The sequence below is a fragment of the Macrobrachium rosenbergii genome, chromosome 29, assembly GCF_040412425.1.
Source record: "Macrobrachium rosenbergii isolate ZJJX-2024 chromosome 29, ASM4041242v1, whole genome shotgun sequence".
NCBI lineage: Eukaryota > Metazoa > Arthropoda > Malacostraca > Decapoda > Palaemonidae > Macrobrachium > Macrobrachium rosenbergii.
In genome coordinates, this window is record NC_089769.1 from 4,792,084 (window position 1) to 4,817,152 (window position 25,069).

General features: G+C 36.5%; 1 protein-coding gene across 2 annotated transcripts in view; it reads left to right on the forward strand.

Annotated features, from left to right (window-relative positions):
- Positions 1–24,124, forward strand: part of LOC136854371 (probable glutamate receptor) — a 31,295-nt gene extending 7,171 nt beyond the window's left edge. For both annotated transcript variants that reach the window (XM_067130670.1, XM_067130671.1), the window contains exons 2-10: positions 9,689–9,795; positions 14,423–14,581; positions 15,177–15,267; positions 15,817–16,114; positions 16,571–16,788; positions 17,771–17,951; positions 18,774–18,873; positions 22,622–22,751; positions 23,879–24,124. In XM_067130670.1, coding sequence (XP_066986771.1) covers positions 14,520–14,581; positions 15,177–15,267; positions 15,817–16,114; positions 16,571–16,788; positions 17,771–17,951; positions 18,774–18,873; positions 22,622–22,751; positions 23,879–23,977 — 1,179 coding nt within the window. In that variant the 5' untranslated portion in view covers positions 9,689–9,795; positions 14,423–14,519 and the 3' untranslated portion in view covers positions 23,978–24,124. The remainder of the gene's footprint in view (positions 1–9,688; positions 9,796–14,422; positions 14,582–15,176; positions 15,268–15,816; positions 16,115–16,570; positions 16,789–17,770; positions 17,952–18,773; positions 18,874–22,621; positions 22,752–23,878) is intronic.
- The last annotated feature ends 945 nt before the right edge of the window (positions 24,125–25,069 follow it).

Sequence of the window (25,069 nt, forward strand, 5' to 3'; positions counted from 1 at the left end):
AGAACCTTAATAATGAATAATAAATACAGAACACCGCGTGAAGTGTACTGTTGGCACTAACCCCCCCCTACGGGGAAAGTTGGAGAGAGAGAGAGAGAGAGAGAGAGAGAGAGAGAGAGAGAGAGAGAGAGAAGTAAAATGCTTTGGCAAAGTCAGATCCAGACAAGAGAATTGAGATCTATCTCTCGTTCTCGGAATCTTCTCGTCTTAAGGCACGAGTCATGTTTTGGTCCTCAGAGAAGCCGATTCTCCAAGACATAAGTCCCCTAAGGCATGATAAATTCAGGTGGACATTTAGCCAGCACGTAACGCGAAATCCAGGTCAGCTTTGACCTGTCAAAAAGCGAATTTCTGAAACGAAATTATTTGCTGGGTAAACTGCGGACGTACACGGGTCAACATTTGAAATCAGCGTCGTATTGAATTACACTGACTTTCTTCTTTTGTTTTTTTCAGAAGAGATAAAAGATTACTTTGCATTAAGTGCTGTAACTCAGAGCTCACGCTGTTTAAACAGGAAGTAAGAAAACCCACTGAAATATTAACCAGAAAAAAACATAAAATATTCAACAGGAGTTCAGAAAACCCCTTAAAATATTAAACATGTGATAAGAAACATCCTGCAATATTAAACAGGAAAAAAACCCTAAATATTAAACAGGAAACAAAAACCCCACAAAATATTAAACAGGAGATAAGGTAACTCTTTAAAATATTAAACAGGACATAAGAAAACCCCTAAATATTAAACTGGAGATAACACAACCTCCTAAAATATTAAACAGGAGATGAGAAAACTCCCTAAATATTAAACAGGAAACGAAAAATCCATAAAATATTCAACAGGAAATAAGACAACTTCCTAAAGTATTGAACAAGAGATAAAAAAACTCCTAAATATTAAACAGGAGGTGACACAACTTCCTAAAATATTAAACAGGAGCTAAGACAATCTCTTTAAATATTAAAGAGGAGATAAGGCAACCTCCTAAAATATTAAAGAGGAAATAAGACAACCTTTTAAAATGTTAAAGAAGAGCTAAGACAACCTCCTAAAATATCAAAGAGGAGATAAGACAACCTTTTAAAATATTAAACTTAAGATAAGAAAACCTCTTAAAATATTAAACTTGAGATAAGAAAACCCCCGAATATTAAACAGGAAGAAAAAAAAGACCATAAAATATTCAACATGAAATAAGAAAACCCACTAAATATTAAACAGGAAACAAAAAAAAAATCTTAAACAAGGGCTAAGAAAACTCCCCAAAACAACATAAAAGAGGAAATAAGGAAACCCCTTAAAATACAGGTATCGAACTGGAATAGAACGTGCGTCGTCATCACGAAACATAAATCTGACGCTGCTTTCTTAATTTCACCTCAGTAGTTCCAGAATCCTTCAATCCTTCAACCCTCACAAGGCGAAAAGAAGTGGCTGACCAGAACAAACACTGCCTTCTTAAATGCGTCAGTGACTCTGTGGCGTCATCGGACAGACACAAAAACAAGTAATGAAAAAACTCCCCCAAAAAAAAAAAAACAAACTTATCTCTTTGGTTAACAGAACCAGAAGGATATCGTTGTTGAACGATACGGAGTATTTCTGTGAGAGTAATTTGTTGTGTTGTTTTTATGAACATTGAGAATATGAGCATAAAAAATTGAGAAAATGAGCCAAAGAATCGACCCCTGGCTGGAAAAGAAGCGCACATTTAGTCGTAGTTTGTTTAGAAAACCGGTCTGACCGCCATCTTCAGGGCATCAAGAACGTTCTCGAAGCCCAGCAGAATGAGACTATTCACTCACTCATGCATCATGGCGTTTATTGGAATTATTCAGTCATTCATCATTTATTCACTCAAACGATGACGTAATATTCTATACTTTTGATAAGAATAGACACTATTACATCTGCTGGCGTCTTAGATACCAATCTGTGATGATACATAAATATGAAAATAATGTAATCATTCTATATTGCAGATGTTGAATAAAAAATGTAACATTTTCTGTACTTAAAGGTAACTTGCATTGCGTAAAGTACAAAACTACAGAAATTTTGAAGTGTTATGAATTCCGAATCACTATTCTTGAGAATACCAATAGTCTTAAGGGAAAGATAAAATTTCCGGCCACCTGAGATTTTCAAATGGGAGAGCGCAGAATGTGACAGAATGTGATGCAAGTGGTATGCAAATTTAATATTATTTTTGCAAAGTGGGTAATAAAACTAACGATTTCTACATTGTTAGGGGATCCAATTCTTCCACAAATCGGCAGCTTTCTTAGCATTTTGTGGTGTTCAAAAATAAATAAATAAATGAATAAATAAATAAATAAATAAATAAATATACTTACATTTATACATATATATAATACATACATACATACATACATATATATATATATATATATATATATATATATATATATATATATATATATACAATGCAACACGACGTAACGGATATCTCTAAATGCGTAGAAACAAATAACCGGATAATTGTGGTATCCGCTCTCGCTATATCTCTCAGAAGAGGGAGAGATTTACGAGATCGGGACTTCCCCGACTCCACCTAATCTCTCTCTCTCTCTCTCTCTCTCTCTCTCTCTCTCTCTCTCTCTCTCTCTCTCGTCAGTGTTTCACTCAAGTACCTCACCTTCGATAAAATGCTTCTCGCTCCGTTAAATGTTTTCCTTACCTGTTCTCTCTCTCTCTCTCTCTCTCTCTCTCATCACCAGACTAACTTTGTACGTAGTTATCTAATTATACGAGTATATTAGATAATCGTATGACGATTATTAAAAGAAATATGTGGATTATATATATAAAATGAAAGGAATAAAAATATACGCTTTTATTTAGGAGTGTAATATACTGAATGAAATACCAGTAGACAAAGAGAGAGAGAGAGAGAGAGAGAGAGAGAGAGAGAGAGAGAGAGAGAGAGAGAGAGTAGAATATCTAAAAAAAAATTAATAATCGAGCGAAACATTAGACTGGCAGCCAGGTACTTGATTAATACCTGGGCAGCCAGGCAGCATGAAATCCTAGGCTGGTGGTCAGGTACTTATTTAATACCTGAAGTAACGTTGACCAATAAAACAAAATTAGTTCAACTAATGTGAATAAAAACTCACTAAGACGCCTTTTTCACAAGTGGTACGATTGTGGCGTATTACACATTTAAAAATGATAATTTATCCGTAATATAGCAACAGGTATTACTCACGCATCAGCTAATATTTAAGGATTTTTTTGAGGATTAAAAAAAATGTTTCACCTACTTTCCATATTTTTTTCTTCCTTGGGTAAGCTTGACATTATTTATATTTTTCCTTATGATAACCTTGATACTTTTACTAAACTGTATATTTGTTATTTAAAAAAAAAAACATTGTTCTTCCCCCATTTTGAAAATGAAAATTGAAACTTTCCCCTCTTTGCATATGAAGAAATTGAATTTCTCCTTTTTGCTAATAAATTCAGTTACTTTCGCCTTTTCAAATGAATTTCGGCACATTCTTCCCTCTGCAATGAATTCAGGTACCGTCTCACTTTTTGCAAATGAATTCAAGCACTTTCTCCTTTCCAATTACAATTTTTTACAAAATTAACCAATAAAAACTCCTTAATATTCCTCACATCGTTTTGGCAATAGTGATCTTGACATACAAATTCTAAATGATAACAAATAATGTGGATTTTTTCTTATGGAAGAGGAAGGCATATAATGAATACAACAACTAATGTAGGCTTATTTTAATTAGGCTTCCCTGTAGAGTTAATGTCATAATTACGCGTGTTCGTTATTGAAGTCATTACTCATTCATTTGCAGAGGCGTTTTGATCCGGAAATGACGTCACGCCTTGGGAATGAACGCCGTTTGCTGAAATCGAGTTTTAATTTTTCATTGCTTCTAGATAATTATCTACCGGTCTTCCAAGCGGGTAATGAAATGTCGCTGTGTGTGTGTGTGGTCTGATTCATAACAGCATTTGTAATGTTATTAATTACGTTTTTCCCCAGTGGCCGAGACGAAGTGCATTTGAAATTAACATTTGATTTACTTACGCGTCAGATGAGAGAGAGAGAGAGAGAGAGAGAGAGAGAGAGAGAGAGAGAGAGAGAGAGAGAGAGAGAGAGAGAGAAATATTTTCTGATTGATTAATTAACATACTACGGAAGAGAGAGAGAGAGAGAGAGAGAGAGAGAGAGAGGGCTCAGGAAAATTATAGGGCGGAACTGGGCAAATCATGGATTTTGATTTCGACATTCATCTGCTTAAATCAGGTAACATCTGCTTAACGCAGCATCCTTGTTCAAGGTTTCCATTAACAAAATAATACTTTTGGTCTCATACAGACTAGATGATGAATTTTAACTTGCAAGAACATAATTTCCTTATCTGAACGACAGGCAATAAAATATAACTGGGTTTTTGAAGGATAAAGTAAAAAAATGATTTATATAATGTCCATGACAATGACATACAACTAGTTCCTTGACAAGGAATAGTTTTATGTTAACCTATTTTGTTTTATAGTCGAAGGCATGTGATCGACAATGATCACCAATGATCAATAATGTAAGCAACCTTGAAAGAGTTGAAAAATACTTTTCTGTCGTCTATACGTCATAAACGTCAGTACACTGACACCTCACACTGACTGATAAATCTATCTAATTATTTTATTTAGTGATCTACAACAGCCGATTTGATGTCAAGGCCAGCAATGAATAATCCAGTTAAAACTGGTAAAAACGTATATATACAAATATTAAGCGCTCTCAACGCTTGTTGATCAACAATTCTCAATAACTTGGTGCGAAACCTGTTTCGTTTGCGTCGTTGAACTACTTTATATCATTATCTTAAAGGTCCTGGAAGAGAAACGTGGTTGATAATCCACTAAAATATTGTAATTAAATGACATTACACTCTTGTTTATCTCACCCTATCGTAACTTTTCTGGTGATAGAAATGAGTGTATGTATTTAGAGAACTTTACTCATATTCCCCACCGTCTCAGCCAAAAGTTTACGAAAATACTGACGAAGAAAAAGAACGTGACAATACACTTTCGTCCGGTGATAAATAAGCTGGGAAACAAACAGTTTTTTTTATATATTCCTTTAATAAGAAGTTTTAAAAATATCCCTCTTCCTGGGAAGGTATTAATAAAAGAAGCATAACGATTTTTAAAATTAATTTTGGTTCAGAGAACAAGAAATATCTGTGAAAACATGAGATATAGAGTATTAGCTCAATCGCTCCAAACTCTTAAGTAAAGATCTTTTTCTACGAAAAGAGCTTGAGACGGATTACTGAGGGAAAATACGTGATATTTATAACCGGCAGAATTCTTATGAATATTTTTCAACGCCCTACGACTTAATCTTGGCTTCCATTATTGCAAACAGGCTGGACAGGAATGGAATGCAATTATCTCGTCAAAGTAAGAGAGAGGAATGATTAGTATTTGACCCAGAAGAAGAAATTGCTAATCATTTTCAGTAATCATGGCTCTTTGACAGTTAACTTGGATCGCAAAGCATGTAACCAAAAATTATGGCAAACTTTCGTATTGTTTACGAGGTTCAGAAGACCAAGAATGATTAAAAATGCGTAAATAAACAGAACGTCCATTGATTTCTTTCAAAGTCACATAAACAGAGTTAGAGGTTTAAAAAGATTTCTTTCTTTTTTGTAACAAAACAAACTTTGATAATAACAGTTCATGATAACAATGGGAAAGTAATTATTTGTATGTGTGTGTGTGTAAGTCTGTGTGTGTGTGTGTGAGTGTCTGGAACAAAGGGGCGTGTCTCCCCACTACACATACCTTGTCACTGCGCACATCGCAAGATCCCATTCCGATAACACTGGTAAAAGCCAAGCAAATATAACATGCAGTACATTCTCCCCCGGGACATCGGCGAGTGAAAAAGTCTGCGGAATCGGACGCCACACTTCGTTACAGGCGGTTCCCATCCTGAAAAGTAAGTGGAAGGATAGTATATAGAAAGTTACTCGCGTTCATTTTCGACGGCTCAAACTTTCTTAATGAGGGGAAAAGTTGGGCGTTACTTTCCCTACTATTCTTCTGTTTCAGGGAAAAAAAAAATATCCCGGGTCTTTTAGCTCCGTTCAGGTTCTCTCTGAAACACTGTTGAATTCAGGATGAAACTGAGATTCAAAACAGACATGGGTTTCTAAAGCCTCCTCGCAATCTTAAGTAATTTATCTGTTGTTAGATTTAGGATCAGGGTAGGTTCTATATATCTGAATTTTTTTGAATTGATAACTATTTACATAAACCTTCATAACTCATTGAATTTTAACTTGTTAATGGACCATTTGTAACCTAGATGTAACGGAATCAAAGGGTTTTGTGTCAGGATAGTAAATATCTCAATGACAGTAATGTTCAGTGCAGTTGGCTAACTATAGCACTAAAACATGCATAAATCTTCACAGTTCTTTAGTCTCTTATAGCATTTTTGTATGTGTCCTCATTCATACTTTAAGAGTAATCATCTCCTGAGTCGAATACCTGACTGCACAATATCCAGGTAACGGATTCAGTGAGTTATCGCTCTCAAACAAAGACACGGGAAACGTGTTTCTTGTCTTCGTCTTTCAGCCATCTTGTGAAGAGTCACCACTCTCAGATTTCTCTCTTCGTCTCTCTTGTTTCTAAGGAAGGGTACGTTGACCTCTCAGAGTCCATCCCCGCCCTTATATCATCGTCTGGAGCTGACGCGAGAGTATAAATTTTCACGGCAGTGTTCGATGCGTAGGGAAAGTCCCAATGTCGCTTTTTAACTCGACTTTTGCGCTCCAGCGAAGCGGCAGAACGTGGCGAATTCGCGATTCATGCCCGCGTCACGCTGCACTGAAGAAGGAATTGCAATAACTTGCAGTGTAGTACGGTACTGCATGTGGCCAATAACTCGCGTTACGTAACTCTTTGGTCTTGACGTGGCTTTAATGGGGATCGTGGTGTTTGAAATGAATGAGGGCTGGGTCAGGAGATGAATCGGTACCATGTTGAACACATTTCGAAGCGGGTTTCAGGTCGAGCGTTTGAGCACTGAAGCTTTTTGACGGGCGGGCGAGAGAGGGCTCTCTCTTTCTCATAGCTAATGTCTGAATACGAAAAGGAGAGAGAGAGAGAGAGAGAGAGAGAGAGAGAGAGAGAGAGAGAGAGAGAGAGAGACGTCTAAAGCCTTTCCACACGGCATTTCATTCTGATTCATAACTTTTGAAACCGGTTCGTTTAAGAGATAGGATCTCCGCATTCATTGTCAGCGTCCAGTCGAGCGCTTGTAACTTTCGAAGTATTTTTCAAGCAGTTGCCAGCTATCATCTCCCACCTGAAGTACAAGGGACCAAAGACCTAGTTCCAGAATTCAAAGTAATTTAAAGAATTCAAAGAGGTTAAGTGAAATTTGTTTTAAGAGAGAAATGTGAGCAAGACCCAGTGACTAATTATCACAGTCTGAACTTTGATTAGTTTTGATTCAAATTCACATAACTCATTTAAATAAATATTGTTTTGCTTTATAACGATATACTGAGTAAGGTCACCCGTTTGGTTGTTATGTTCAGATCGAGATATTATTATCATTAACCAATTAACAATTAGACACTAGTATTTGTATTATTAAGAACTGATAACTGTTGTAATCCATGTCTTAACGAAGATGTTCTGGTGAAGATATCCATAATGATGTCATCGTAAATACATATTGAAAATAGACTGAGAGGGATAATCGATTAGGTTCTCGAAAGCTCTTGTTTTATGTATATATTTCTAATATTTATCTACACTGACATCATTGTGGATTTCTTCACCATTTAAGTGCCTGAGGCGCTAATGAGATTTTTATGAAGATTTTTTTTATTAAACATTGGTTTGATGTTAATGATAACAGTAGTATTAGTGGCTTATAAATGATGTCAGATACCACTAGAGAGATACGGTCTTTGATGCAACAGTTTCTGATTCCATAGACTTGACTCTGGCGTCTTAATTCAGTAATCATATAAGTTTTGACACATGAATTTCTTCTTCTGCAACGGCTCAAATTCTCTCTTCCTAGAACTTCCCGAATTCTAACTGAATGTTCAAAATGGCTGAGACTTCATCTGTTTCCAGACAGAGGACAGGATTCCATCTTGATGTCCGTGGAACTCTGAGTTTGATTCTTTATCAGCTTCTCTGTTATTTTTCTTTTTCTTTTTTCTGTTATTTGGACGGTGTTTGTATTTATGTTGATGTGTTATGTGTCTGAGTGGTCCACATATTCCAACTTTCAATTTTTACTTGAACTTATCACAGTCAATTAAACCTCTCTTTTTTGTTATTTTTTCCAAATGAATTTGAGTTTTTCTTTTCAATTTTGGCTATTGAAATAAGTCCCTTATCTTATTTCTTTTTCTGTGACTTATCACTTGAGACAGGCGAGGAATCAAGCAACGGCCCTGAAGCTCAATTCTCCTAATATAAATTCACGTCACGGTTGGTTGGAATGCGCCTGGAAGGCCACACCAACCGTAATTCTTTATAGAAAGACTTCGCGAAGCGAAAAAAACCTTTGCTCTTGCAAGGTATGTTCCGAATGCAGTCGGAAATCTTTCTCGAATAAAGGCATCCTCTGAAGTAAACGAAGGTAATGGAGTATTTTTAGGATACGGGGAAGACGGCTGCGATGTCTATTGCAGCATCAGTACAAGGATACACGTTCCAGAGTTCCCTAAGGACTCTCAGGACGAGTTCCAGTTTCCTTCAGTGTCGTCAAGACGATAAATAATTCATCTGAATTCAGAACAGAGAACTTCAGGATCTGCCGCTTCCAAGTTCACGAGAGAGAGAGAGAGAGAGAGAGAGAGAGAGAGAGAGAGAGAGAGAGAGAGAGAGAGAGAGAGAGAGATAACGGAATGGAAAAAATGTGAAATCTGGAGCCAGACTACCAAGAAATGGTTTTGCAAAGTACGGTACCTATTCACAGGCCCACTGTGACCAAGTTACGGACAGTCAGTTCATCAAAGAACTTCCGGGTAAATAAAATCCGACACCTGACTTGCAGAAAGGGCCACCTCGGGTAAATAAACAAACAGGTACAAGTACTTTTACAAATATACAGACCGCCCCCGAACCGAGCATAGATATCTATCTAGAAACATCTAGTCCAACCGACCGTGCTTTTGGGTAAGTGGTCGGACAGGATATTTTTTTTTATTAACTTTCGTCTGAAACGAAGTGTCAAATTCATGGTCAGCTGCAATCACTCCGGAATTTTTATTTTTTTATTATTGTAATGACGTCATTCATGCAAGGAGGTTTTTGCAGTGTCCCTTCGGCCCCGAGCTGCACCCCCTAAATTTTAGTCTTTTACCTCACCTCCATTCCCCTTCCCTTTCTCCAGCCTTGCTGTCCAACCTCTCTAAGTATTAATTCACAGTAAAATAATGGGATTTTCCCATGTTTCTAATTTAAAATCCTATTCCTTCATCTCCCTTATTTTCTGGAGCCCAACTCCCTATTTTTCAGTCTCAAACTCTGAACAACCGAAAGCGCCCTAGTGACTGGCTTGACAACCAAAATTTCATAAATCAATCAACGATAACGTCATCGAAGAATTATGATAAGATAACGGGGTTTGTTTATTTTCAGGCTACGCCAGGTTAACGTGGTTTATCACTATGCTACCACTGTATACCGAAGTTCTGAAGAAGAAAAGGGGTCGTTGAAGAACTCGCGAACAATCCTAGGGGTTTCAAGTAAGTCTGTTCTTTGGTCTGAGAGAGACCAATATATTCAAATTGCCTGATTTTTTTTTCCTGTAAAATCTCTCCCATACGATTGACTGATTGATTGATTGGTTTATTTATTTATCTATTTATTGATTTATTGATTTTTTTGATTGATTTATTGATTTATTTATTGATTTATTGATTTATTTATTGATCGATGTATTTATTGATTTATTGATTGACTGATTTATTTATTTAAACGAGTGTATATTATTCAGGTTCTCTCATGTATACAACAGAACTCAAACAATCGGGGGAACATCAGTGCCAATTAAATTGCAAAGTATATATTCGATCTTGTGTATATGTCCTGTACACGGCGATTTATACACGTAGACGTATCTCCTGAAGGACGACAAGCGTTCAAGCTCTTGTTTACTTGTCACTTAATAATTACCATTATTATTATTATATTACTAGCTAAGTTGTAACTCTAGCTGGAGAAGCAGAATTCTCAAAGTCCAAAGCCTCAAACGGAGAAGGGAACCCTAAACGAATAAAGAAATGAAACAGGAAAGAATAAAGTAGAGAAGAGAAACAACAAAGAATGACAAAATAACGAAACGGCAGTTGAACTATGAAATAAGAGTTAAGCTTTTCAAATAATAATCCATCGTCTTAGACCTACCTGGAATTTTGTTAGGGTCGAGTTTCATGTGCCATAATTTGCACCAGGCAATATTTTTGGCTAAATCTCCAATAAGAGAGTCGGCAACCACAGGTCCGTGATCAGCAGATGGGGTCAATGTAAACTGAGCATGCGCAATCGGGTTGATTTTCTGGTCAAAGCACAAAACATGTTTGTATAGTTCAAACAGTTGCGGCTAAGGACACTTCCCTGAGGAACACCAGAGATTACGTTTCTGTAGTCACTATAGTCGTCATCATCAACTACACTTCCTTTGCCCACGTGCGGCCACAGCTAAGTCGTTCAAGCCAAGGAGACGATACGAGGAATACTACACGTCAGAAAGTACCAGTTTGAGAGTAGTTCGCCAATTATGCTGCTGATTTGAACCTGAAATAGTTATCTTTTTTTTTTTTTTAAGGGCCGAAGTATCCATTTCCAAGTTGAGAGTAGTTCAACATTCATGCTGCTGATTTGAACATGAAATAGTTTTATTTTCTTTTTTTTAATACCAATGTATCCATTTCCGAGTTGAGAGTAGTTCGACATTTATGCTGCACCGAAGCATCAGTTTCCGAGCCGAGGGTCTAATAATTTTCCAAAGACGATAAACGATCCAGTTGAAAGACTACGAAAATATAAGAGAAAGAAACTTGTCAGTCCCTTTAATATATCTTCCGTTGCTCTCTGCGAAGTACCAGACTCACATAATGCAGTTGATATCGTGGAAGAGCAACAAAACTGAATTATACATTCTGTGCAGACATCCCGTATCATAAAAACGTTCCCACTTTGTCCACCCCAACAAAAAAAAAAAAAAATGAAAATTCAGGAACATATAGTCCAATGGTTCTTAACCTTCTTATTACCACGGCCCCTCTGAGAGTTGGTCCTTCCCTCCACGCCCCCTCTCCCAAATTTAAAGGAAATTGAATAAAAAGAGAAAGAGAAGGGGTGTTTTTATTCTTTTGGGAATAAATTAGTGAGATACTTGACACTGCTTCTTGGCTACTCTTGTTAAGAGAATCTCCTGTTAAGACAATAACGAATATAATTAGAGAATTTTTTATTTTTCTCTAGGGTTCGCGCCCCCCTTGGAAATTACTGACGCCCCCTAGGGTTGAGAACCACTGATATGGTCATTTACCATGCAGGAAAAGGCTTCTTCGACGAGATTGTCAACCCATTAACAAAAAAAAAAAAAAAAATATAAAAATCAAAATTTCACCACTCTGACAACCTTGAAGCCTGATTCATTTGCTAACTGTCTCCCCGACTCGAAAATTATTTTCCCGTCTCGGTGGCTCTCAGAACTCTTGACGTTCAGTTTTATTAGGTTTTTCACTCTTCATGCCACTCTTTATAACCCTTCCTTTTTTTTTGTGCCTTTGTATGGGAATTTTATCAGACCGTCAGGTCTAGCAGATATTGCCAGCCTTAATACAAAATGCTGTGAGGCACCGGGCTCTTATTTCATTTTAGAAGATGGCTGAATAAAGCTCTCTCTCTCTCTCTCTCTCTCTCTCTCTCTCTCTCTCTCTCTCTCTCTTCTAGATCCATAAAGAATGTTATATTGAAAATTCCGAGCTGTCTTCCTTTTCTCTCTCTCTCTCTCTCTCTCTCTCTCTCTCTCTGAAGCTAGTTGCATGGTATGTCCTTTTAGAGGGTGCAGCCTAAATAATAAAAAAAAAAAAAATAAATTATTAAAAACCTACTCTCTCTCTCTCTCTCTCTCTCTCTCTCTCTCTCTCTCTCTCTCAAACTGACGAAATAGGCTTTCTTTCATCCTGAAGTAATTTCATTCCAAGGCCCGTACGAGATACCTTTTACTTCCGTGAGAACATTCGTCCAAACGCCATACCAAAGGAGAGAAAGTTTACCCACTTTCTGTTTTCAGAGAAACGTTTGTGTATTCGGGAGCTAATGCTCATTTTATAAACCTACAAAGCCTTCATGTTTTGAAGCATCTTGTAACTTTTCTGTTTATCTTTTCTGTTTCGTAAGTCAGGTCTGTGGAATCTCTTTTTTTCTCTATTTCAGGAACGAGTTTATTTCTGTAGATATTATCCCACTGCCGTCAGCTCCAGTTACACTCGGCGTAGTGAACAGTTTATTCCAGTTCAGCTGCCGGAATAAACTAGACCAAAGATCTTCGTGATTAGATAATTACCCTGACAGCTTCTAAAGAGCTCCTAACTTTCAGTCAGCTCTTCAAGGACAGTTTTGTGCTTAGCTGCCTAAGGCCTGCCTAAAATCCTAAGCATATTTCGTCCTAATGCTTTGTTCATTCCTAAAACATTTTAATTTTTTTGCCTCACAAACGTGAAATGATCTCGGATTTTAAATTGCTTGCGATTGCCTTAGGTAGCCATGTCAATGTTCTCACCATGGGGGGATTACATTCTAAAATAAATGAGTATTAATTGAAAGAAATATTTTCAGTTTTTCATTGCGGATCAGATGATCGTGAACGCACAGGTCAGTCGAGTGTAATGGAGCTTTTGACCTTTATAATGGATCTCTCTACTATCTTCTGTATTTGCTGAATTTTCTGTATTTGGGGAAGTTTTGTTATCGTATATAAAAAGAGTAATGTCTGTGTTGTGACTGTATTCCTCTCTCTCTCTCTCTCTCTCTCTCTCTCTCTCTCTCTCTCTCTCTCTCTCTTACAGCACGTAATTCCCGTCAGGAGAGTGTTTCCCGTAACAGCAAAATTCTTTCCATCGTTCTCCACATATTTTCATTTTTCCCTCCGCGTTTCTCTCACTGTCTCTTCCACACCAGACAAAGTACGAACGAGATGCGCAAAGAACATCAAAACTTATCATCGGGACATTACAGCCTACAAAGAGTTATCATATAAAGTCTTCACCTGCGTGTCGATGACTCCCCAGACACCAACTCCCACGCCTGATTTGTTACAGACTTGCCTGCGACATATCTCGATCCCTATGTCAAATAATATATATCAGAGACAGCTGACTAACGCCAGAAAAAGGGAAAGTAATTTCTCCTCTCTTGCTAGTTACCTCACGCAATAAGTAAACCAACGACGGCAATAAATTGTTACTTTGCATCGATTAGACGTTACGGAAAGTGTTCGTGCACATTCGTCATGAACGTAAAATATATCAGCGTTGAAGCTTCGTTTCCTATACATTTTATTATTTTTCTAAATGGAAGGCTTGGTTGCTGAATCTGTTTCTTGACAAATATAATACAAATGATTCTGAGCTATTTCCCAACGCAGAAATAATTTTCTTCATGTCCGCAGCATTGGTCTATTGCATATTTCATCCTTTCTCGTCAAATGTAAGTTACAAGGTAAATACGCGAGTGTAACATAATCCCGTGTAGATGCCGTGTACATAAAATGCTCTTATGAGGTATAAAGGCTTTATGGAACGGATGGCAAATAGCAAGTTCTGCGTTTCTGCATTTTTCGTCAACAGAAATGTTGAATTAATATCTCATTGAACATTACGACCTGGTTTATGATTTAACACATTTTTACTTACGATAATAATAATAATAATAATAATAATAATAATAATAATAATAATAATAATAATAATAATAATAATAATAATAATAACTTTGCATAACGATGCCTGAAAGTATACTCTCACTTATGTCTTACTATTTACTTACAAACACTTGTCGACATCTCGTGCTTTCCTTTTCCTTCTGACGTACAACCATCATCAAACAGTTTTGCATCGTGCCATTTACCTTAATAATTCCACCCTAGCTTTATTTCCTTTTCGCCTTCACATTTCACCAGATTTTGCAGCTTCTCACCACCCCACATTTTAAATAAGTTCAAAACAGCAGATATCAACCTTCCAGTTATCGGTAACAGATATCCTGGCCCCATATTCTTTGCTTTTAATAACGGGTAAAATTTTTACCCAATGATTAAACGTCCTCACCAGCTCACCTGACAACCTCATTCTCATTTCAAAGGTTCCCCAAAGGCGCCAACATCCTGGTGGGAGTGCTACAGTGGCGTCCGCATGTCGAGGTGGTGAAGAAGCCCCCGCCAGATGGCCTCGGAGGCCAAATGTTCATCCGAGGTCCCGTGGGAGAGCTTTTCAACATGATTGCCAAGTCGATGAATTTCACGTAAGGCGAGGAGAGGACGGAGTGTTTAATTGTATTGCAGTGATAAGCACAGATAGGATGTTGTTGATGAAATAGAGGCGTACTGGTTGGCTATATTAATCGTATTAAAAGGTTTAAATGACCCTAATAAGACTTTATTTTGAGATATTGAGAATAATCTTATACTGTATAAGACTGAGAGTGAGACTGAGGCTGCTGCTATTATTCTAATAATGAATATTGAAAAAAAAGCTGTTTGATGAAATTTATAACTAAAACTGAAAGTAATTCTAACTTTAATTCATCAATGGATTTTGGAAAAGAATGTTGTCTCTATCATAATTACGTCATTTGTAGGTGAAATTTGGACATACATATTAACATAAGAAAAAACTATTGTAAGAACTGATAACAGTATCCTAGGAAAAAGATTTTCTTCAAGGCTTTAAACAATTAAATATATTGGCCAATAATATTCACAATTTCATAATAATCAGGTAATACAAATATTGTGAGAGAGAGAGAGAGAGAGAGAGAGAGAGAGAGAGAGAGAGAGAGAGAGAGAGAGAGGCCTAAGCTTTTATTGTGATGACTTCCTCTTATTTCATCCTTGCAGCTACACTTTAATAGAGCCGGCAGACGGCTCCTGGGGCTCTCAGCTCCCCAACGGCTCATGGAAAGGAATGATGGGACAAGTGACTCGGAAGGTAAGGGTGCATCCACAATGTTGTAAACATGTCGGCAACTTGTCGCATCCACATCACAAACAGGTTGATGATTATCCAGCAACAGGCAGGGGTCAGATGATGCCAGGTTGGGTATATGAGGTTGTATTCCTGCCCCTATCGTCTGCACTGCGTGGTCTGGATTAAGATTAGAGAAATATCAATTTAATCATGCTATTATGCTAGATATTACGTTCATTTTTTATCTTGTGAGTCATTTTTTCATTTCATTCTTCTTCCAATATCATCAGTCTCTTTTATTCTCCATTTATTATCATCTATCGGTCTTCTTCTTCTTCTTCTTCTTCTTCTTCTTCTTCTTTTTCTTCTTCTTCTTCTGCACCGAGTGGTCTGGATTAAGATTAACGAGAACTATTAATTCAATCATACTAAATATGGTAATTGTCACTTTTATTCTTTACCTCATGCGTTCTTTATCAATTTCAATCTTCTTTCATTATCATCTGTCTCTTTTATCCTTCTTTTATCATCATCTAGCAGTCTAATTCTTCTTCTCCTCCCAATGCCTAGGAGGTCGACGTGGCTCTGGGACCATTCGGTCAGACGGAGGCTCGTTCGCAAGCAGTCGACTTCACTCAGCCGGTGCAGTTTTCCATGAAGAGGCTCATCCTGGCTAAGAATCGACCCGAAATCGACCCCTGGGGCTTTCTGTTCCCCCTCTCCCCTACGGTGTGGGGTTACCTGATCTTGTCACTCGTTGTTGTCTGGTTGGTGACGATATTTCTCGAGTTCGCGTCCGAGAAACGGCTGGGGTACTCGGGGGCGTTCGCTCATCTCTTCAGTGACATCAGCGTCTTCGTTCAGCAGGGTCGGTTGAGTTCTTTTGGGCTTTTCGTTCGTCATGTGTTTTTTGGGTCTGGTCGCGGACCTCTGCGTTCATTTTTTTGTTAGTCTAGGTATTCGTTTGGTTCTTTGTTTCGTCTGTGTGTGAAATTAGGAAAGCTTATTTGTTTATCTGTTTTTAATTTATTCTCTTTTTATATAGTTGGTTTATAGATATATTTGCTTTAGGGTGAAATGTCTTTAGATATCTCTTTCCTTACCCATACAAACACACACACATATACATATTTACAATGATATATACATACATACACAACCGCACACGCACACACAGAGAGAGAGAGAGAGAGAGAGAGAGAGAGAGAGAGAGAGAGAGAGAGAGAGAGAGAGAGAGAGAGAGAGAGAGAGAGCGTTTACGAATAAAATTCCACAACTTCAACAACGATTCTAACTCTCTGAATCTAAAATCTCCCACCTTCAGGAATCAGCCTCAACCTCGACCTGGCCTGGCAGAAGATGATCGCGTATTCCTGGTTGATCCTGGTAACTGTGGTTGCTTGGAGTTACGCCGGGAACCTGATGTCGCAGTTGGCGGTCCGGTACGTACCGCAGAGCGTCAAAACGGTGCAAGACATGGTGGACAACCCCAAATTGACGCTGATTCAGCTGAATAACACCGCGCTCACTGATTACCTCTCTGTAAGTAGAGTGGAGGACGTTTTTTAGGTGTTGCTGATGGAATTATGGGGAAATTAAGATGGCAATGTGTTATTGGCGGATGTGAATGGATCATTACAGAACAAATTTTGTTTTGATACGCATTTAAATATTTACGCGAGTTCTTTTAACTTGCTCCTGATTTTTCGTTATTTATCATCAATGAGACTCTTTGGCTCATTATATATATATATATATATATATATATATATATATATATATATATATATATATATATATATATATATATATATATATATATATATATATATATATATATATATATGTATATATGTGTGTGTGTGTGTGTGTGTGTGTGTAATGTTTTTACTGAAATCTAACAGTATTCTAGGACGTTAAAAAGGTCCATAAAAGCTAATTACACAACTAAACCTTCTGGAATTCTGTAAATCGAAAATTACTTTTTGAGCCTTTTTAAACGTCATATATATATATATATATATATATATATATATATATATATATATATATATATATATATATATATATATATATATATATATATATATATATATATATATATATATATATATATATATATATATATATATATATATATATATATATATATATATATATATATATATATATATATATATATATATATAAATATTAGGACTTCAACGTAAATATATAAATCCCGAAATCAGAACTCATTTAATCATAGCAATAATACCACTATCATCACTCCCCCCCCCACACAAAGGCCAGACTACCATACTGAATATGGAAATAATACCTTTAAGGTTACGCCCAAAAATTCACAAAATATATTTATAATTCATCCATATACCTACTCATATAATTATAACCCTTTACAAAAACATTAGCGTTTATTTATTTTCTGAAGGTTTACTTTCAATTAACCATCACCTCAGATATGTAAACAAACGCCAGAGCTTCAGAATCACGTACTTAACCTGAGGTGTCTCGATCCCCCCAGACAGTGAAGAGCGGCGTTTTCCGTGAGGTCGCCCTCATGTGGGACAAAGGCCGTATGAAATACCTGGAGGACGCGGAATTTCCTCACGCCCTGGACACGCTCGTCAGACAGGGCGACCACGTCCTCCTGACGACTGACGTCACTGCGGAGATGTACATGGCGGATTTGTTTACTAGAACAGGTAAAAAAGAGAGCAAAGTATGTTATTATTATAATTATTATTATTATTATTATTATTATTATTATTATTATTATTACAGATCTGTTTACGAGTACAGGTAAGGAGGGCAAATTGTTATTATTATTATTATTATTATCATTATTATTATTATTATTATTATTATTATTATTATTATTATTATTAGATCTGTTTACGAGTACAGGTAAGAGAGAGCAAAATGTTATTATTATTATTATTATTATTATTATTATTATTATTATTATTATTATTATTATTATTATTATTATTATTATTATGCAGAAGGTAAACCCCTATTCATGCAGGAGCCGAACTAGAAATCCAAGCTTCCAGATTATATGGCGTTCATTTGAAAGAAGTTACGGAGATAAATAGATAGTATGTGATATCCTTTGATTGTCACGTCTTTCATTTGTGTGATAAACCACTGCGAAATGAGTAAAATAACAGAGAAAAAGAATGTCAATTAAAAAAAAAAAAAAAAAACATAAATAGAGAGCTCTGTTTATAAATTTGCGTTTATCTTGAATAATTTCTTGCTTTTCAATGTTTAGAAACAACACCTATTTACATCAGGTAGTGAAAAATGTTGAAAATTATTTAAGGTGTGTGAAGGTTCAGTGCTATAGGATTAATATTACAAATCTGTTTTACGATAAATGCTTTTGTCATGTCATCATCTGTGTACCAATTCTCTCATTATACCTCATCTACATCAAGTGACTTTTGAATAAACTGAATAAAACCAGTGAATAAGATAAACACCGCCCATTCACTTACACACATTCTCACGACCATTTCAAGGTCAATGCGACTTCTACATGGCTCAAGAGCAGTTTCTTCCTTTGGCTCTGGGAATCATCACTCAGAAGAACAGTTTGCTGATGCCAGCAATCAACGCCAGGTGAGATGGTATGAATTACAGGTGAGAAGCTGCAGTTGCCAGGTGAGATGATTTCTGGGGCACATTTTCCCCGAGATGCAACCGAGTCACCTTTCCCTGAAAAAAGCGGGACGCCATATCTTAAAAACTAACCACAGATTTTTCTTGAAAATAATCTCATGATGTTTTCCACGACCAAAATAGGTTAGGGAAACTGATATAATCTAACCTAATCCAACCTTACCTAACCTAACCTAGGGGCATGGACAAAAAACCGGGGCTGGTGCAATACTAACATACATCTCAGGAATTTGCGACCGGGGGTCTAAGGGGGTGTAATTAGTTAATGTTAAATTTATGAAATGTAAATCAGTTACGTTACGGAGTTTATATAAAGTGGACGATCACTGAGGAATTAGGTCTTAGAAGACAATAGAGGGACGCTGTTTGAAGACTGTGGTTTACATAGCAAAATACTTATAATTATTTTAAGTTTCTTTAGTGATTTTCGAGTCTTTGGTACAAAAGAGGTCGACCTGGCAATTGAGGAATTAACTAAAGTCCGAGAATAAATCTGGAAGTGAATGTGGTAGATGAAATAAATGAAATTGAAAAGCAGAAGAACAGAAAGGTACCAAAATTGCTGGAATTACTAATGACATGTTGAAGTTATTGAAATGATATTACAATTAAGTCGCCGATTACATTTTAAAAAGTAAATATGTAATCACTGGTGGATTTTGGATGTTTAAACAAATTCATTATTTGACAAATTTATCATATTCGTTGTACGAATAATGGAATTAGCAATGCAACGTAATTTAAAAAAAAAAAATCAGCACAATAGCAAATCGTCTAACCAAATTTGTGTCACTAACCAATTTTAAATTCGAATCAAAGTAGAAACAAAAAAGGATTAAAGAAACAAAATTAAAAGTTTTGAAAAAAAAAAAAGAAATCACTAAATTACCGACATTCAGGATTTCTCCATAAAAAATACCGCCTCTTGAACTAGTAAGCTGAGGTTGAAAGAAAGGTGAACGAAATTATTATGGGAAACAGCAACGGATCCAGACCTTGCAAGGCTGAACATCCACAGGGGCGCCTCGCCTTCCGAAGGGCACGTCTGTAAGATTACAGGATCAGCAAGGAACAAAATTCGGAAGAATTTGATTTGAGATATACTATACCCTTTATGTAAGGGGAAAAGGTCACAGGAGAAAGGGTAAGAATTATATTAATATGACATACCCAATTAGTGTATATTAAGAAAGGTTAGAAGTGGTTTTAAGTCTATGAAGCAGTAGAGAATTCTGATAGCATCACAGTGGGTTTTGAAAATTGGGGCATTTTTCGTTCAAGCTTTTTTTTCCGATAAGGTCATTTTAGGAAATCTGAAAACAGGGGATTAGCTGGAAGAACATACGTGGAAGCAGACGAGCTTATAGTGAAAATGATAAAGATATCACTTTGAAAGAGTAGACATGAGTAATACAAATGGCAAATTCATGAAGAGTGATCATAAGTCTCACAAATACAGTTATTGTTCGAGTTAGAAAATGAAAATCTTAAGTGACTGTTGGTCTTCTGCAAGGGCGTGTAACATCCTCAGTTAGTTAATGCAATACTGGAGTTATGAACGAAAGCAGGAGACAAACAGGAGTTGTAGGCATCGTTTTGGGCAACCTAGAAGAAGAAGAAGAAGAAGAAGGAGAATGGGTGACGTTTTTACCAAATCTTATTTGATGTCAAGAAGCTTCACAGACTAGCCGAAAGATTTAAAGTAAGTGTTAGCAACGTTAAAGATATTTTGGTTAATGGTAACCCGGATCTGGAAGAGGCAAAGACGAGGAAAATAACAAAATTAGACGGGTAGATCCACTCGAGTGTATTTCGTAAAGACTCGAAATATCACTTATTTCTCGTATCGGTAGAATGAGCACGTAAAGTTTATTCAGCCAGGATTTGGACTTCTGCATAGTCTATGACAATTTCCCTGTTACTAATCTAGTAGAAGTTTGCACATTTTTACACTATTTATTGACCACTTTCCTTCTATCACAACCTCCTATGATAATATATAATTTTTTTGATATTTAGATACGAAAGATTGAGAGAATATTCTGACAAAAAGAGGCGCAATGTCTGTAAATAACAAACCATTACGTTTAAATCATCAAGCCTTTCACTAAATCAGGCTTTGCTTGGAGAGAGAGAGAGAGAGAGAGAGAGAGAGAGAGAGAGAGAGAGAGAGAGAGAGAGAGAGAGAGAGAGAGAGAGAGGTTCTAGTCTTATCTAGTCCTATCTTCTTTAAGGATGAAATATTTGTAGAAGGAATTGTTCAAACGCCTCCGTATATTAGGTTTATCAACCAGGGACCTTTTACGTCTATAATTGAAAGGTGTGGCTTTTTAGGGCCCATTCCAGAGAATAATGGAGCAGAGGCTTTCCTTTACTCCCCTCTCTGATATTTTATGGAACAAGGAAAGAGGAATTAACAGAGGACTCTGTTGAATGCGTTCCCCCATCCGAACGAGAGACTTGCTTGCTGGAAAGAGCAGCGGCAGGTGAAACGGGAAAGTGTTGGAATATGGTCACCTATTAGAGAACAGAGCTAGAAATCGTATGAATGAAAGGCAGTGAATAGAAAGTACAAAAAAAGGGAAATATTCTACTTCTTACGTTTTTTATTACTTTTTAACTTCTTAATAACGAAGAAAAATGAACCTGGCTGTACTTCTAACAAGTAAGAATCTGCAATATGTGATTATTTTGTGCAAGAAAAGAATGCCACCTAATTCTCCCATTAGTTACATGGTGCAATAATAATTTATTATCACTATTCAGAAGATAAACCCTTATTCTTAAGGATAAAGCCTAAAGGGGTCACTGACTTGAAATTCAAGCTTCCAAAGAATATGGTGTTCATTTGAAAGAAATTACAGAAAATAATAAGAAATGCAAAAAGAAGAGATCAGTTATTAGAAAAAAGACAGATTAACAAAAACAATAAAAAGGTAAAAACGTAAATAAACTTTTAGAAGTACAAAGAGATTTGTTTTAGGGTATTCTCACGATTAGCCCTCATCTTGCAAGACATGTAATTACTTTGTTTTAAAAATCATTCTTTTACAAGCCTTCAGTATTCGGATCTACTATATGGAGTACGTGTTTTTTTTTGATTATGTCTTGCCTTTGCCTGAGACGAAACTTGTTATTGTTTGAGACCTGGAATTCGACACTTAACTTCTCCAACTGCCTCAAGTGAACTGAGGAAGTGCAAGGGAAAGATTCTGATTGTCGTTTTCACTGGTCAAATTAGCGACTCGAGGATCCTTTATCGTAGGTTTTGATAGACCAATGTGATTATTGTGAATTTTGATTTAACTGAACAACATCATAACCTACGATACCTGGCACTCAGTTACCGATACTGGGAACACTAAGTCGTTTTAATGACTATCCATTACTTTAATTGCGTAAGCACGGTCCTATAAGCCTAAGGAAATCAGTAGAAGTACCACTATCTCCTAAACAATCCATTGAAAAAACTGTTTATGAATTATCATGGATGCTTCACAAACCCCTATAGTTTCTCAAGAGCTTTATTTGCAATCTTCTTCATCTTCTTCTTCTTCAGGATCCCATGACGCCCCGATTTGCTCCAAAAATCGTTCATAAATTGTCCTGGATGTTTTACAAAACTCTGAACTTTTCCATGATCTTTGTCTACATTCTTCTTCATCATCTTCTTCTTCTTCTTCTTCAGGATCGGATACGTGCTAGCAGCTGGGCTCTATGACCACTGGCTGATGAATGGTTTCGAAAACTCGACGGCTTGTACGTACTCCCCATCCACGATCACCGTGCAAGCCCCTCTCGCTCTGAGTAATATATGGGTAGGTTTCGAAAATGCAGCTTCTATTTCAAGAAAGGTAAATTAGAAAATAAGTTATCCATGGAACTTTATTTTTCCCTTAGAGTTCGGCGTCTTGTCAATAGCAGATGGAGGGCGGTTAAGAAAGGTTAACAAATGATATTCAAACACGGTTTTCTTTTTTAGAATGTGACTAGATAACTGAGTGAAACCTCTCGTTAAATTCTGTTTTTCGTGAAATGAACCTTCCATATTAAAAGCACTTGTCAAATGAAAGACATAGCCGTTAATTCAAGCTATTGGGCATATCAGTTTATCTTCATTGCTCCCAAACAGAAGGTAAGTGATGTAAAGTAACACGATTTCAAATTGGCAATTTTCAAAACAATCTATTAAAGTCTAGAAAAATGTAAACAGTTATTTGTAGCTACAAAGCACATACAACTCTCGCATCCCCTTTCGGTAAGTTTGGTTGGTCAGAGATGGGAGGTCCATAGAAGCCTCCTACTCTCATTTGCCACTTACCACACTTACGATCCACTTCAGAGCATAAGCCAACTCAATCTAAGCCCACCATCACTGCGGGAACCTTGCAAAATATTAATTTGTTCCTCGTGAGGACATGAAGACCGCACTGTGATTATCAATTGTTGGTCGCTGGTATAATGTTTAGTGTCTTGACATACCACTCAGATGTCACGAGTTCGCGCCTCCCACAGGGCTCTGAGTCATGATCAGTTACTGCCGCGGTGTGTAGTCAGAGGCGGGAGGTTGAATTTCAAGTCAATGGCCCCGTGGGCTTGTTCAATACGATTAGGTCTCATCTACTGAATAAAATAAATAAATAAAAATCAGATTAATTTGTTTGTGAATTTTACTGATTTTTTCGAAGTAAATAACGTTGGGAACGCATGCCTATGACCTTTTAAAAATCTAGTTGACATCATTAAGTCTCATCTGAACTTGATTTTAGTTCGACCTTTGATACATCTGTCCCTGAACCACTTCTAAGTGATTTACGCTCTACTGAATGGCGTATATATGGAAGAAACCCCGCGGATTTGAACCTTACTTTCTTCTTAGGAAAAAAATGAGCATCAGAACCTTTAACTGAGCGAATAACTAATCCCATTTTCTTTGTCATTCCAGGGGATGTATGCAATTCTGGGAGTAGGCCTACTCATTTCCCTGGGAGCCTTCCTAGCGGAGGTACTTATCGGATACGTGATTAAACTGAATATTGTTTAAACTCCACGTGGTTTTCTAGTCTTCGAAAAACTATCATTAGAGTAGATGAAAGTGTCAAAGCCCTAATTAAGTTATTAATGACTCAAGTTTATCAAACAGCAACGAACTGTAATGGAAAGTGTGATGTTATATGAAACAATATATTGTGACAAGCAGAATTGACTGTGTACATTAACTATCCTATATCTATTGACTTTAATTTACTTCTTATTTAATCTTTTTGTAATACAAACAAATCATAAGATTCGATGAAAATGTGAAGTAGAAATTTATAATAATAATAATAATAATAATAATAATAATAATAATAATAATAATAATAATAATAATAATAATAATAATAATAATAGATGCTGTCGAGTACAAACTAGGCCTATCCTTTGTCCATCACTGTAAGAGTGTATTAAAAGCCAAAGAATATAGCCAGTATTACATTAAAACACTAAATGATATATAACGCTGTCATTGCGCCCATCTTAAGCGTGAAGTAACCCCCCTAAAAAGAAAAAGTCGAAACATTTCACACAACTTGTCAGAACTGGAGCGTGAAACTGATTTTACAGTGACCCTGTTACGCTAAGGTTCTTGTACAGAGTGGAAGTTATGGATCTATGTAACGGGGTTTCTGCCCTTGTTCGGGGAAGCTCTTTAGGAGTTTTTTTTTATTAGTGTTGCAAATCTGCTTAATATGGCTAAAAATTATGATGTATGGACACAGTAATATTCATACAAAGACAATGAACTCTGCAAGGCAGAGAGAGAGAGAGAGAGAGAGAGAGAGAGAGAGAGAGAGAGAGAGAGAGAGAGAGAGGGTGGCTATAAGAAATAAAACATTCTCATAAAATTTACATCTTTGTAGAAAATATCTTATATTTCTTGTCGGATTTTAGATATCCCGGGAGGAAAAGTTTTATAAAATGGGGCATTTTTTATCTGTTTTAGGCCGAGCAAGACGGTCAAAGGTTATTCATGAAAAATATTCTTTCAAAAATTATAATAAAAAACGTTCAGTGATATTACTTTACTTTATAGTGTTTCTTTGGAACTGTTTTTACACTCAGTATATTTTTAACGTAAAATTAACGCTTAAAA